The sequence below is a fragment of the Microcaecilia unicolor genome, chromosome 9, assembly GCF_901765095.1.
Source record: "Microcaecilia unicolor chromosome 9, aMicUni1.1, whole genome shotgun sequence".
Taxonomy (NCBI): Eukaryota; Metazoa; Chordata; class Amphibia; order Gymnophiona; family Siphonopidae; genus Microcaecilia; species Microcaecilia unicolor.
Window position 1 is genome coordinate 42,151,948 of NC_044039.1, and position 15,841 is coordinate 42,167,788.

General features: G+C 41.9%; 1 protein-coding gene across 1 annotated transcript in view; it reads left to right on the forward strand.

The window, feature by feature from the left end:
* CACNA2D4 (calcium voltage-gated channel auxiliary subunit alpha2delta 4) overlaps positions 1 to 15,841 on the forward strand; it is a 531,111-nt gene that overhangs the window by 144,736 nt on the left and 370,534 nt on the right. The window contains 3 exon segments of the mRNA XM_030214826.1: positions 3,080 to 3,160; positions 9,641 to 9,715; positions 15,704 to 15,790. Of these exon segments, the coding sequence (XP_030070686.1) occupies positions 3,080 to 3,160; positions 9,641 to 9,715; positions 15,704 to 15,790 (243 nt within the window).

Here is a 15,841-nt window from a genome sequence, read left to right on the forward strand (position 1 = left end):
TGACTTCCCCAACATTTGAATCACACAATATCTGGTCCAGTACAGAATAACAAACCAATGTGTCTTCAGCTGTCCTATCGTTAACTATTTTATGACAGCCCAGGTGTTTATCTTTAAAATTAAATCACAAATTGCTAATAAAATCAACAATAAGTTACCATATGTGCATTGGTTTCCTTCCTTCCTTAATTGAATAATTTAATAGCAGCAGAATGCTTATTTTATTAGTTTCCAATGATACTTCAGCCATCTGCTCCCGTTTATTGTACTAGAAAGGTTTGCACATACTAAGTTTGTATTACAGCACATCTGCACAGTGCTTGTCTTTGGTTTCGATGGAATTGTCTTATTTATTTATTTGTTCTTTTATCCCACATTATCCAAAATCTAGTTTCAGTTCAATGTTGCTTACAATTAACAATCAAAAGAACAAGGTCAGCATCAAGAACCCTAGGTGGTTCTCTTATATTAAAAAGTCAACAGCAAGAAAGAATCCACCAATAAAGTTAGCGCATAGGATCTCAGCGGTGCTACTTAAAGAAATATCAGTTTTAAACCGTCAAGATTTATACACCCATCTCCTCATTGATCCATTGAGCATATCACTTCAGATGTCAAAATTATCAAAACTTCAAATATTCAAACATTAAAAATTTTGAACTTTTCATAATTTATATTATTATAACTTTTTTAATCAAAAATAAAACTCATCTTCAAGACATTTTAAATTTAATTCGGTCAGGGACCAAATTCGACATGACATGTTTTGCCACACAGGCTTTTTCAAGGAAGGTCCCCTAGATAGCAAACCACAAAATTAGCAGTTTATCTAGCAGCAGAACTTACATTCTCTTAAAACATACTCAGCACATACACTCTTACCTTTCATCCAACTGAACTCGCCTCTTCAACAGAAATATCAACCCCCAAATTTCTAACCTAATTTTATCTGGGTAATTATCTGGATAGCAGTCTGAATAGGAGTGGCCTAGTGGTTAGGGTGGTGGACTTTGGTCCTGGGGAACTGAGGAACTGAGTTCGATTCCCACTTCAAGCACAGGCAGCTCCTTGTGACTCTGGACAAGTCACTTAACCCTCCATTGCCCCATGTGAGCCGCATTGAGCCTGCCATGAGTGGGAAAGCGCGGGGTACAAATGTAACAAAAAAAACCCCGTGGCTCTGTCCTCACTGTGTCCCCACACCACCCCAACATTATCCAGACAGTTCTGAGGCAGTCTGCAAGGATATTCACTATCACTATCTGGACAGGCCACTGAATATCCAGAACCAGCATCTGGTAAGAGATTTATCTGGATAATGGTTTCTGCAGTGATGTAGTCAAAGGTGAGCCCGGGTGGGCAGGGGCCCACCCAATTTTGATCCAGACCCACCCAGCAGTGACGCACATGGTTGGTGTTGCTGGTAGAGATGGCCAAGCCCCTGCAGCTGAAGATGACCTCTGTTTGACCCCTAATGGCATCTGAGCAGTGGGGAAGTCAGCAACACACTTCCAACTGCTGATGTCAGCACCAGCACCCAAAATCAATCACATGACAGGAATAACCAATCATAGAACAGAAAACCGGACCTCATTCAAACCAACAACATCCATTCCAGCTCTGTATTTACACCCCAAGGTTGCGCAGAATTAAGTCTATAAATCTAGCTCTGTTCTTTATAAGTCAAAATATGGTTATAATCACCACTCTCCCACCCAACTGAGATCTTATCTATAACTCTCCACTTGATATCTTGTACTGAATGACCCTTATCAAGCCAGTGTTGGACTTGTACACTACCAGTAGATATTCTCGACTTATGTTCATTAAGCCTTAACTATACTGGACGGCTATTATGACCACATGCACACAAGGGCATAGACACATAATTATATATACAACATTCCAACTATCTTCAAAAGACGTACCTTAGTGTCAAAGATGGCCACCGTTTCAAAACCTCTCCTTTTAAACACACTCAACCATCAATCACATGATAGATAGGTTTGAGGAAAATCATGCATATAAATATACTTTTTTCAGTCTGTGTTTATATGGACAAGTTCCAAGGGGAAGCAACTGCTTGCCTTGGAATTGGTAGCATGGAGTGTTGCCACAATTTGGGTTTCTGCCAGGTACTTTTGACCTGGCTTGGCCACTGTTCAAAACAGGACACTGGGCTAAATGGACCATTGGTCTGACCCAATATAGCTACTCTTATGTTCTTATAAAAGTTTCTTTGTATGGACTGGGGAATTGGCACAATTGTATGAATTTGTAAGTTGATTAATACAGTAGATACCAATCTTCAGTTTACTATGACTTATCATAAAGAGAAATTGCCTTTTTTAGACATGGATCATCTGGGGGGGGGAATAAGATGTCGTTGGTTTGAATGAGGTCCGGTATTCTGTGCTGTTATTGGTTGTTCCTGTCATATGATTGTTTTTGGGTTTGTTTAAAAGGAGAGGTTTTGAAACGGTGGCCATCTTTGACACTAAGATATGTCTGTTGTAGAGGTGAGTTCAGTTGGATGAAGATAAGAGTGTATGTGTTGAGTTGTATGTTTTAAGAGAATATAAGTTTTGCTGCTAGATAAACTGCTAATTTTGTGGTTTGCTATCTAGGAGACATTCCTTGAAAAAGCCTTTGTGATGAATCATGTCATGTCAGATTTGGTCTCTGACCAACTTGAATTTTAAAACGTCTTGAAGACGAATGTTCTTTTTGATAAAAGTTATAATAATATAAATTATGAAATGTGCAAAACTCTTAATGTTTGAATATTTGAAGTTATGATAATTTTGACATCTGAAGTGATTTCTCATTGAATCAATGAGGAGGTGGGTGCATAAATCTTGAAGGTTTAAAACTGATATTCCTTTAAGTGGCACTGCTGAGATCCTATGTGCTAGCTTTATTGGTGGATTCTTTCCTGCTGTTGATTCTACAATTAACAATAGCATAACAAATTACATACAATGGCTAGTTAATAGTTAATTGAACAGATAAGTTTTTAATGTTTTATGATCCATTCATTCATGGTCTGAAAAAAATTCTCTTTTTATGATTTTTTAAGAGATCTGAGGGCATCCTATTGGGTGTGGTGGGTTCTGATGTCCCTCTGAGAGAGCTGCTGAAACTCGCCCCAAGGTACAAGGTAAGATGGAGGCTTATTCTAACAGTCACATCTGGCTACTGCATATAAAAATACAAATAGCCAACCATGGAATCAGTCATAACAGACAAAAGTATTCTGCAGCAACTTCAAATGACTCTCATTCATTATGAACACTGACATAATGAGACCATAGATTTATCACTGCACACCCAGACATAACCAGGTTATCGTGGTGGTTACATATACTGGTACAAGCAACAATCTGTTGTTACAAACATAGGTGCCCATACACTGCCCATACCTTTTACATGTTCATTCTAAGTCCTTCATGGTTTGCAGTCCTGCTGTCTTTATCTTAAAGCAGAACTACCCCAGTGGCATGGCTAGGTGGGGCGCCGGGGGAGCGACCGCTCTCTCAAACGGAGTTGCACCGGTGCCTATTTTTTTCATTGTGTTGCACTGAAAATGTGCGAAGTCCACTCTCTCTTCCTCCGCACCGTCAACATGGCTCAACTTTGCTCCGCTTCTGAACTACCCATAACGGAATTTAAAAAATGTGTGGGATAAATACACAGGAATCCTGTTTAGACGGAATCGATCCAAAGAAGCTTAGTGGAGACTAGGTGGCAACAGTGATAATTGGGATGCAAAGTCAGTACTGGACTACGGTCTGTGCCCTGATTGTGATTGGATAGATTTGGAATGGATGGAATGGAGCTTTTCAAGGCCTTTGAGGACAACTTTAGAAGTGTTAGAACAAGGACAGTGCTGGGCAGACTTCTATTATGTCCTGAAAATAGCATGAACAAATCAAGATCAGGTATACATATCACATCATACTACTACTACTACTACTATTTAACATTTCTAGAGCGCTACAAAGTGTACGCAGCGCTGTACAAACACAGAAGAAAGACAGTCCCTGCTCAAAGAGCTTACAATCTAATAGACAAAAAGTAAAGCATTTAAATTTAAAATATTTAAGCAGTCAAGCACAAGAGAACAGTCACAGAAGGACAGAAGATGTTGAAGGGTGGTCAGTGTGATTAGGTGTAACTCTGGTTGGAGTAGTGGGAGAAGGTGATAGAAGAATAGAAATGGGTGAGGTAAAGTAATGAGTGGGTTGATAGGGAGGTTATATAAGACATGTCACTCTAGGGGTGGGTGGGTAGAGGGGTAGGGTGGGTGGGATTAAGTCTAAAGCAGGAGAAGGTATTCTCTGCAGCCTATCTGTGAGATGGAAAATGCTCTCTGAAGCTGCTGCTATAAGCAGGGTTGCCAGGTGGAAAATTTTTTTCCCACCCAATCCCGCACAAGAAACAGCCCAAAACCCGCCCAAACACAAACCCCGCCCCTGACACCCCCACCCCCGCGTCATCAACCCCGCCCCCGCCGTCACCGGCCCCGCCTCCCACGTCATCGGCCCCGCCTCCCACGTCATCCGCCCCGCCCAAAACGTCACTAACCCCGCCCCCCGCGGCCGAAAAAAAACCCGCCCTGAAGCCCAAAAACCAGCCCAAAAAACCGCAACCCGCCGCGGGCAAAAATTTCCCGCGGCGGGTCGCAGAAAACCGCCCAATTGGGCGGTAAAACCGCCCACCTGGCAACACTGGCTATAAGTTGTTAGTTTTCTCTCCCTGAAAGAGATCCAAGCCACACCCACGAAGTTCAAACTGTCAGTGGGGAGGGTGAGGGGAGGAAATGGCAGTGCTTGATGAAAAAGAGCTCAGTTTGATAGGAGATATACTATAGGATGTCATTCTGAGGCCAGGCTAAGTCTAAAGCAGGAGAAGGTATTCTCTGCAGCCTATCTGTGAGATGGAAAATGCTCTCTGAAGCTGCTGCTATAAGTTGTTAGTTTTCTCTCCCTGAAAGAGATCCAAGCCACACCCACGAAGTTCAAACTGTCAGTGGGGAGGGTGAGGGGAGGAAATGGCAGTGCTTGATGAAAAAGAGAGCTCAGTTTGATAGGAGATATACTATAGGATGTCATTCTGAGGCCAGGCTAAGTCTAAAGCAGGAGAAGGTATTCTCTGCAGCCTATCTGTGAGATGGAAAATGCTCTCATACCTTATGTAATGAGTTTATCTTCTCAAGCAAACTGGATGGATTGTGCAGATCTTTATCTGCTGTCATCTACTGTTACTATGGTTTACTATATTTGATATACCACCTTCCCTTTCAATAATAACAAGGCGGTGTACAATAAAATTCAATTGAAGCTGAAAATATAAATGTAGCCACACTAAGAAAATGCATATTGCTAAGAGAAGGAGGATACAGGATAAGGTTATTGTACATGTGAGAGGAAAATCCAGATAAAGAAAAAGAAACTATATTTATTAAAAGTTCAGAAGTTACGGCATATAAAATGTGATAAAACAAGCAACTTTAAATAAAATTTATTTATTTACTGGCAACCAATGCAATTCAGTGATATAACCAGATACACCAGTAAACTTACTGAGTCCAAAAATCAGTCGAGCCCCTGTATTTTGAATAAGTTGTAGCTTCCAATGTGTCATGATCAAAGAACGATCTTATAAGTCACAATTGCCTTAATCTAAAAAGAGCTTTACACCATAAATGATCAACCTGAGGGCTATAAAATAGTGATGACTTGAGAATCACTCCCAACACTCAACTCAGTTTCAACAGATAGAACATAGAACTCGATCAACAGGTAAGGCAATTGATGATGGTAGTAGAGTTTAAGCATAAGCTTTTGGAGAAGAAAATGCTAAACTGTAGGTGCCATAAAGAGGAAAGTTCTGTTCCTTGTAGACTCATAGTGAACTTGATGAATAGAGAGAATCTGAAGATGCTGATCATTTATAGAGCGAAAAGCCTGAGGAGGCCCACCCAGTAGCAGCACACCTATGCTGATTCCCTAGCCCCACCAGCTGAAAACTTCCAACAGCTGTCCCTCCTGCATACCTTGTAAGTAGCAGATGGCATGCAGGTGAGACAAGAAGAGACCAAATCACCTGTGGGACAGGGAGGGGTTCTGCCCACCCATCTTGAGTCCAGGCCCACCCAAAGTTGGATGCCTGGCTACACCCCTGAGACCACTCAAAACATGGCAGCTAGGCTTATATTTGGTAAAACGCAATTTGAAAGCGCAAAACCCCTCCGCGAAAAACTACACTGGCTCCCAATCAAGGAACGCGTCGCCGTCAAAATCTGCACCCTGGTTTACAAAATCATCTACGGAGAAGCCCCGAGTTACTTGACAGACTTGATCGACTTACCAATTAGGAATACATCCGAATCAACACGATCTTATGTAAATCTGCACTACCCAAGCTGCAAAGGACTTAAATACAAAACAACTTACGCATCTAGTTTTTCCTACATAAGCACACAACTGTGGAACACATTACCAAAAGCCTTGAAAATGACGTACGACCACCTAAACTTCCGGAAATCACTAAAAACCAACCTATTTAAAAAGGCATACCCTACCGATCCAGCTTAAATGCCTAATCTCTGCAACACAACCAAACTAAAGCACGTAATGGACATAACACAACTCTTCCATTCTCCGATTCCCTAATGTGGCTGTGCCACATGAACTTGATCTTACCACAACATCACCCTGTATTTGTTCACACCGGAGCCTGCAAAGGCCTCTCCGGTACTATGTAAGCCACATTGAGCCTACAAATAGGTGGGAAAATGTGGGATACAAATGTAACAAATAAATAAAATAAACTCAAAACCGGCTATTTTGGGGGCATTCCCGGGGCAGAGTCAGCACTTGGACTGTTAAGTGCCAATATCCAGCAAGTCCTATCTTTATGCAGTTCACCATAGCCAATTAAATACTGAATATTGCACTTAACTGGCTATGGTTTTTGCCAGCTCAGTAAACCCAGAAATTCAGTTCTGGATCCCAAATATGGCCTAGCATAGAATTTCCGGAAATAAAGCAGCTGGTAGACAGCAAAACGCTGAATACCACCAGCTGAATATCAACCCCTTGCTTTCTCAACTTTACCTGGTTAACATTGGGATAATAATTTGAATATTGCTGTTATCCCATATAGCTGTAATACTTCACATTTTGCAGAGATATTCATTGCTTGCTGCAATTCAAAGACCGGTGTTGAATCTCTGTGTTTTATTTAGCCACTGCACCTGGTATTTAAAAATAAAGCTGACTGCTGCAGCTGAATACTGACCTGCAAATTTTCAGTGCCTGTCTCTTTATCATATACCTAACATGGTTACTGGCCCTCTGATATTGAGCCTGCAGGCAAAAAAAAAAAAAAAACTGGCTATTCAGCAGCAGCAGCTAAATATCCAGATAGAGCGGTGAGGTGCTGGCACTGTATGCAGAGCGGTCGTATTCAGCTGCTTATCTGGATAGACTTAGGGTAGCTTTTTTTGCTATCCTAAGTTACTGAGATACATCACTTATGTTGATGTTTATGTTTGTTAAAATGTGCTATACCGCCCTATCTGAGCCAACAGGTCAGGGCGGGTCACAAAAGTAAAATTGGAAAGGAACTCCAAAGTTATTAAAGAACAGACACATTCGCAACAGAGAAACAAACAAACCAAAAGGTAAGGTGGGGAGGGTATTACAACACTAGATTACAAACAATGCACAATGAAGACAGACCAAAATAATGATAGGAACATTCTCTGGTGTTGATATTCCAATGCCGGAGGGAAATAAGGGGCCAATGCACAAAGCTTACCATGCTAGAAACGTCCAATTATGACTGGTTCTATTCAGTTTAGCATGCATGTTATTTAGTGAGTCATGAGCAAAGGAGTTCTGCAGCCATCTTACCAATCACGGTAGCAGGCAACGATAATCCTAAGTAAATATATTAAAACGAGCTAATTAGTATTAAAATGAGCATTCCAAGTGATACACAGCCATTTCCGAGTGATGCACAGAAAGAAGCACATACTTTTAATGTGCAGAATTTTCCATGAGATCTGGAGCTATCAATGTGTTAGGGTGACTTCTGTGAGAAGCACTCTGCTTGCATCGTGGTAGCCTGGACACTAGGTGCTTGCGTGCACCCTTTTGGAGGCCTTGGTTCCAGCTGCAGTTCCAGTTCCAAACAAATTCATTTTGGGTCAGTACTGGGGTCTGCTGTTTCTGTCCCAGTTCCGCCTATTCTTCTGGTTGTCAGCAGCCTCTCCCACACCTTGTCTTCCGTTGACCTGAAAGATATAAAACAAGGAGGCAGATCATATAAAAAGGCAGTCTTTAATAAAGTAAAATGGTCCCAGGTGGTTAACAATCATCTGTGCCCATCTGAGAGCATTTTACTTTATTAACGACTCCTTTTTATATGAACTGCCTCCTTGTTTTATATCTTCCATGCTGGATTTGGCAGACTTTCCTTGTTTTTTTCTGTTTCTGTTGGCCTGAGCCTCCTGGTCCTTGGGTCGGGAACTCTCTGGTGGCCCAAGGGCTCACCCTCCAATCCTTAACACTGGATTCCTGGGCATGCGCAGAACATGAGAAACTTACCAAGAGACTGTTCTGCTCATGTGCTAGGCACTTTTCCTAGCTGCTTGCTAAATTTATGTGAATCTCATTTGCATGCAATTTCCTTTGAGCGTCGCTTGCTATTTCAAAATCAGTAACTTCTACCATGAATCTAAATGGACACAGTTTTTAGCAAGGACTGTTGAGCTTCGTCCCTTGAGTCTTTAAAAGTGATTAAACACTTTGTATGACATCCCCCCCCCTACCCACATCAAAGAAATCTTTGGGGGAGGTCATTCCAAAGCTTGGGACTGAGAAAATAAAAAGTGGAGTGTCTTGTCGATTTGAGATGTGCCTGCTTGGTTGACAGCAAAACCAACCAATGGGAATCAAGAGATCTAAGAGACATTGATGGGCTGTAGGGGACGGTGAGAGAGGGTAAAAAAGAAGGAAGGCCAATATAATATGCTTTATGGACTAAACACAGAATTTTGAAATCAGTCCAAAAAGGAAAGGGAAGCCGGTGGAGGTGAATGAGTAATGGAGTGATATGGTCTGATCTTCTAGCACAGCAGAGGAAATGTACAGCAGAATGTTTCAGGGTTTGAAGTCATTTGCCCCCCCCCCCCCCCCCCCCCCCAGACCACACCAGCACTATCTGGATACTGTCAGTGCAGTTTGTAAGATATTCAGTGGCACTATCAGGATAGTTTTGCTGAATATCTATCTTGACAGGACTTAGCCAGGTGACAGATGCTACTACCTGGATAAGTCCTTTTAAGTAGCCAAGACTATTAAATGTAAAGATCTCAAGAAATTCTAAATTCCATCACCAATAGTTAGAGAATAAATCAGATTTACGTAGTGTAGATTTCAGAAGCAAGTGAGAAACCATCCTACTTTTCTTCAAGGCCCACATCCCTTGTATCTCTCAAGTTTTAGTGTTGGTGTAATGTATACTGATTAATGTGCATTGTGAACCGACAGTTGAATGATCTAGTAATCTTGGGGTTCAGTTTAAACACAGATGGAGGCATAATATTCTCATTTCTTCTTTCCAACAGCTTGGTGTCCATGGCTATGCTTTTCTGAACACTAATAATGGCTATGTTCTCTCCCATCCTGATCTCAGGCCTTTGGTAGGTAACCTGAGTGTCCTTGAAGCTTTAATTACCCACATTCTGTTGGGCAAATGTGTACCTATCACTGAAGCAATATTCTGTACCTGACAAAGACATTAACCAATAGTCAAGAAGCAACCAGAGAGAGCTTGTCATGATATTCTTGAAAAGGGAATAGAAGTCATAAACATACTGAATAGCTGAGTCAGTGAAATGAGATTTCAATGGAAACATGGCCTCTATTCCAGCCTATCAGAATGCTTGCAGTTGCACTGAAGACTGTAGGTTATAGTGTTTGAAGCATTTTGGTAGTGAAATGGAGAGATTTTGGTCTCCTTTTGTAATAAAAGGAACAGTTTTCAAAGGGATTTCTGCAAACAGGTGTTTACCCAAGGAAATGCACATTTAAAAAGTTGCTGTCCCCCCCCCCCCCCCCCCCCCCCCCGTGAGGTTGAGTCCACATACATTTATCTCTGGGGTAGGCATGGGCCTAGGTGGGAAGCTGAGGTAAGTACAATGAAGGGTGTTCCAAGTATCCGCCACTATCTGTGGGGAATAAAAAATTCCCCGTGATGCATGTTATTTAGTGAGTCATCAGGAGTTCTGCATCCATCTTTTTTTTTATATTTTATTTATCGTTTTTATACATAGTAAAAAAGTATAACTTGTAAAGAAAAATCCACTATTACAATTAAATCTAAAGATATTATTCATAACACAAATTAAATATTACCAATCTGTCCATTTGTTGCCTCATGTTTTGAACCATGAGGTTAGAAAGCATTCCTAGGGGTGCATTTAGGTCGGAGGAGTAAAATTGTTTATATATGTGGAATTTTCTAAAAAGGTACATGCTCAATTTTATCCCCATACAAAGTGCAGAATATCTGAGTGCTCAGTTTTAGTTTCAAAAGGTGATATGGAATGTTTCATTCAACAAGAAAGATGAGGCCCAATATTCAAAACAAATTTAAACAGCCAGGAAAGGCTGGCTTGCTGAGGGCTATCCAGTGGTACTTAACTGGGTAGTACCACTGAATATCCCTGCTAACTGGCCATCCCCCAAACAGTTAGGTTAGGGGCGGGGCATGGCAGAGTGTGAGCTTAGCCAGTTAGTGGTGATTTTCAGCCCAATACTCAGCTAAGTGACCGCATAAATTGAAGATAGCAAAAAGGCTGGCCTAATTTTATTCAGTGAAGTTAACCTGCAGTGACACAGATATTCAATGCTGGGACTTATGCATACCCTGGTGTTAAATATTCTGGAGATAAAAATATCACACGAGCAAGAAATTCATACAATTGAAACTCATTAATGCGTTTCTATAAACCTGCCTCGCAGCATCACTCTGTTTGATATATAACTACTATATTTTTTATACAAAAGAGTGGAGAAAAAAAAAGACCTCAAAGTCAGAACCTCAGCTCATATCAACTGCATAGAGCTAAAGCAAATTCACAACCATCACAGGTCAGGAAAAAAAACTCTTAAGCAAAATCATCAAAAAGAATGAAAACTGCATCAGTGGCAAACAGGAAAAAAACAAAACCAAGAGCTATGCAACATTCATACTTTGCCAACTTTGTACTTATCTCCAAAGTTCACTTGAGAATAGCTTGCCCATCAATACCCGACAGGGAATCCCTGTTTCACTTTAGCTGCTTCAGGGCTGAAATTAGGACCCAAAGTGGTGAACTGGATTGGAAGCAGGTTGACCGATAGGCGACAGAGGGTGGTGGTAAATGGAATCCACTCAGCAGAAAGGAAGGTGAGTACTGGAGTGTCTCAGGGATTGGTACTGTTGCCGATTCAGTTTACTGTATTTGTGAGAGATATTACTGAAGGATTAGAACAAAAAGTTTGCCTTTTTGCAGATGACACGAAGATAGCCAATAGAGTGGATTCCTCAGAGGGAGTGAAAATCATGAGAAGAGATCTCCAAAAACTAGAAGAATGGTTAAAGGTCTGGCATTTAAAATGTAATCAAGTATACAGTTAGGCTCATTTTCAAAGCACTTAGACTTACAAAGTTCCATAGGTTACTATTAAACTTTGTAAGTCTAAATGCTTTGAAAATATGCCTCTATAGCTTTCAATTTGTATATGAAGATCCATTGATCCAGCTCTATAGCTGCAACTCTACAATTGTAGATAAATGCACCCGATGCGACTCAGACTTCCCAGTGCAACCCAGCCTCATCAAGGTGGAGAAGAAAGGCAGGGGATGAACAAAATGATAAGGAGGCATTTTGAACTATTGAGGACACATACAGTACTTAGGGAAGCGACTATCTTGTTCTCCTACTAGAGGGGTTGTAACCTGGGAGATCTGGTTAGTCAAAATGATGTGTGGACGGCTAGGCATTCAAGCACTCTGGTGGGGAGCCATAAACAATGTGGCCACTGCTCGGTGTGTCATGTTGTGAAAGAAGAAAGTGTGTTTATCCATCAGAATTTGGGGAAGCGGTGTCAACTTAAAATACATACAACTTGTGAATCTACGGGGATGGTCTATGTGATAGATGCCCATGTGATTTAATTTATGTTGTCAAACGTCGAGGAGTTTGAAAACTAGGCTGATGGAGCACCGATCGTGTTTGAAAAGCTTAAAGCGGGAAGTGCCCCTAGTGGTGCATTGTGAAGCTAAACAACATCAGTTTGATATGCTCCAGTGTATAGTCATTGATCAATTAAGGCCATCATTACAGAGAGGCAACGTGGGTCACGTTCTCCGACAAATGGAGCAAAAATGGATTTTTTTTCTTCAATTCAGTGGAACCAGATGAGTTGAACGTCCGGGTGGAGTGGTTGGCGTTTTTTTGAAGTCAGCTACCTAATGGGTGATGATGGACGTCTTTGCAAAGCCATATGGAGTGATTGGTGAACCCAATTGAATGTGGGAGGAGCTTGAGTTAGTTTAAAAGAAGATGGCTTTGGGGTCAGTTACCAGCCATTTTTGACTCAGCGGTCTGGGCACAAGAGCAGAACCCCTGAAGCAGCTTCGGCGAAACGGGGAATCCCTGTTGGGTGATGATGTGGAGTTGATCTGGTGGTGATTTTGAACAGCGCGGCGCTGGAAAGAGTGGTGACGTTGGAGACAGTGTTTGGATCTCCAGATAAGTGTTGATCTCCAGATAAGTTCTGGGAGCTGTTTCACCTTAAATATCGATTTTTGAGTAGCGTCTAATGTGTGACTAGACTGTGTTGATGCATTCTGTGTCTGTAATATATGCACAAGTTTGTCACTTGGACTTTTTTGCGTATACTCAAGCATTAAGGAACTGTGGAGTTTTTTTGGCATGATGACGGTGTACCGGGCCCATGCCTTATACATGATACAGGCTGACTGGGTGGTACTACTGAAGTCTTTTTTCTCCACCTTGGTGAGGCTGGGTTGCACTGGGAAGTCTGAGTCGCATTGGGCGCATTTATTTACAAATTGTAGAATTGCAGCTATAGAGCTGGAACAGTGGATCTAGAAGTGCAGAGTGATGCACTTGGGGTGCAGAAATCTAAAGGAGATGTACCAGATAGGAAGAGAGAGATAGTTAAGCACAGCTCAGGAGAGGGGCCTTGTGGAGATGGTGTCTGAGGATCTAAAGGTGATGAAACAATGTGACAAAGCAGTTGCAATGGACAGAAGGATGCTAGGCTGTATAGAGAGGGGTATAACTAGCAGAAGAAAGAAGGTTGTTGAGGCTCCACTTGGACTATTGTATTCAGGTTTGGAGGATGTATCTTGCTACGGATGTAAAAAGACTTGAAGTGGTTCAAAGAAAAACGACAAAAATGGTATGGGGTTTGCATCAGTGGCGTAGCCAAGGGTGGGCCCAGGCCCACCCACTTTGAACTCAGGCCCACCAGTAGCAGCACACCCATGATGTGGCTGGCAGAGATTTCCAAGCTGAAAACTCCCAACAACTGTCCCTCCTGCATACCTTATAAATAGCAGATCTTCACCTGCAGGAAGCAGCGACTGATACATACTGCTCACACTGGCCCCCAAAGCCTTCCCCTCTGACGTATTCCCGCCTATGCAGAAACAGGAAGCTGCATCAGTGGGAAGGATGTGGGGCCAACATGAGTACTGTGTATTAGTTGCTGCTTACTGCCGGTGAAAATCTGCTATTGAAAAGGTGTGCAGGAGAGGGGGGATATTTGAGAGACCATATGGCATGTAGGCAAGAGAAGGAGAGACCAAATCACCTGTGGGATGGGGTGGGGTTCTTCTGCCCACCCATCTTGGGCCCAGGCCCATCCAAAATTGGGTGTCTGGCTACGCCCCTGGTTTGCATCACAAAACATATGAGGAGAGACTTGAAGACCTGAAAATGAGCACCCTGGGGGAAAGGAGAGACAGGGGTGATATAATACAGACATTCAAAATTTGAAAGGTATTAATCTACAAACAAACCTTTTCCAGAGACGGGTGGTAGAACTAGAGGACATGAATTAAGGTTGCAAGGAGGCTAACTCAAGATTAATGTCAGGAAGTACTTTTTCATGGAGGGGGTGTTAGCTACCTGGAATGCTCCCCTGCAGGGGGGTGGTGGAGATGAAAACGGTAACGGAACTTGTGGCAATTATAAACAATACTTGCATGAATTTAACACCTTAAGGTGCACTGTGTTGGAGCAGTTCTGTGAGCAGCAGTGACTTTGGGAAATGTTTACAACAATCTGAACAGAAATTTAAATTTTTTTTTTTTTTTTTGCTCTGTCATTCCACAAGTTTTGAATGTTTGGATTGAATGGTCTGCTTTCTTTTGAGGTGTGTGAACTGTTCTACGTCTCTGTGCTGATTAGCTAAGGTGAGAGGAGGGCCTTAAAAGAATTTTTTTAATGCAGGTTGATGTGCTGCAGTCTTGTTCACCATTTTGGGATTTTGCTGTTGTCATGTAACAGGATTATTTCCCCTGACGCAGCTGAAGTGAAATAAGGATTCTCTGTTGGGTATTGATGGACAAGCTATGCTCAAGTGGACTTTGGAAATTTGGAGATATATATCTTTTTTCCTGTTTGTCGCTGATGCAGCTTTCATGCTTTTTGATGATTTTGCTTAAGTGGAGTTTTTTTTCTGACTTATGATGGTTGCGGATGGTTGTGGAGCTGAGGTTCTGACTCTGAGGTCTTTTTTCTCCACTTTTTTTGTATAAAAAAGTATAGTAGTTATAGATCAATCAGAGTGACGCTGCAAGGCAAGTTTATAGAAACATATTAATGAGTTTCAGTTGAATGCTGTGGGTGGCTCAGACACCACTTACCGCCATGGGCTGAATATCAGGCCGATGATCATTTTATGTGTGCCACAACTTCAGCCAAATTTGATGTAAAACTAGAATTACTTAAGACTTGTATGAACCAACGTCTGTAAGGGAAAATTAATGTGGAATTCTGAGAACACAGGAGTGTGGCAACAATATTCTGATGTCCTTCAGCAAGGAAGACCAAGCACCCGACAGCTGCCAACTCCAGTTCCATGGTTAGAATAATGGAGGGATAACATTTATTTATTTAAAAGATTTCTAATCCACACCATCTACTATTCTGGGTGGAGTACAAAGTACTTATAGGCATCTGTTCTACAAAACTCAAAGATACACAAAAGGCAATCATACACAAGGACTAAATGACCCAAGGATAGCACCTGATATCCCACAAGCCAGTCTGAACAGCTTCTACTGTGGTCAGGGCTGGCATTAGGGGATGGATGGCAACCAGGGCAGTGGCCCTATTTCCCTTGTATATGGAGCTTTGATCCTGCCTCAATCTGCATAGCCTGATGGTGGGCTTTGGGGCCCTCTTCCCAGCATCTGCCCTGGGCCCCTACATATGTAACACCAGCCACAATTGTGGCATGAGAGAGAAAAAATACCTTTAGGCCAAAACTCTCCAGGTAGTTGTCCATTTGCAAGGCTTAAAAATGTTGCCGAGTGGTGGCCATATTGGATAAATAAAATTCCAATCCCTGTTTTTGTTTTTTTTAAATCTCTTTCTAAATCCAAGTATAAAGATGGAAAGAAGCTGAGACCCAAACCAAACTACAACAGTGTGGACCTCTCTGAAGTGGAGTGGGAGGATCAGGATGATAAAGTAAGTGTATCTAGTGCTTTTGGGTGATGCCCTCTTTCCAAACATTCTGCC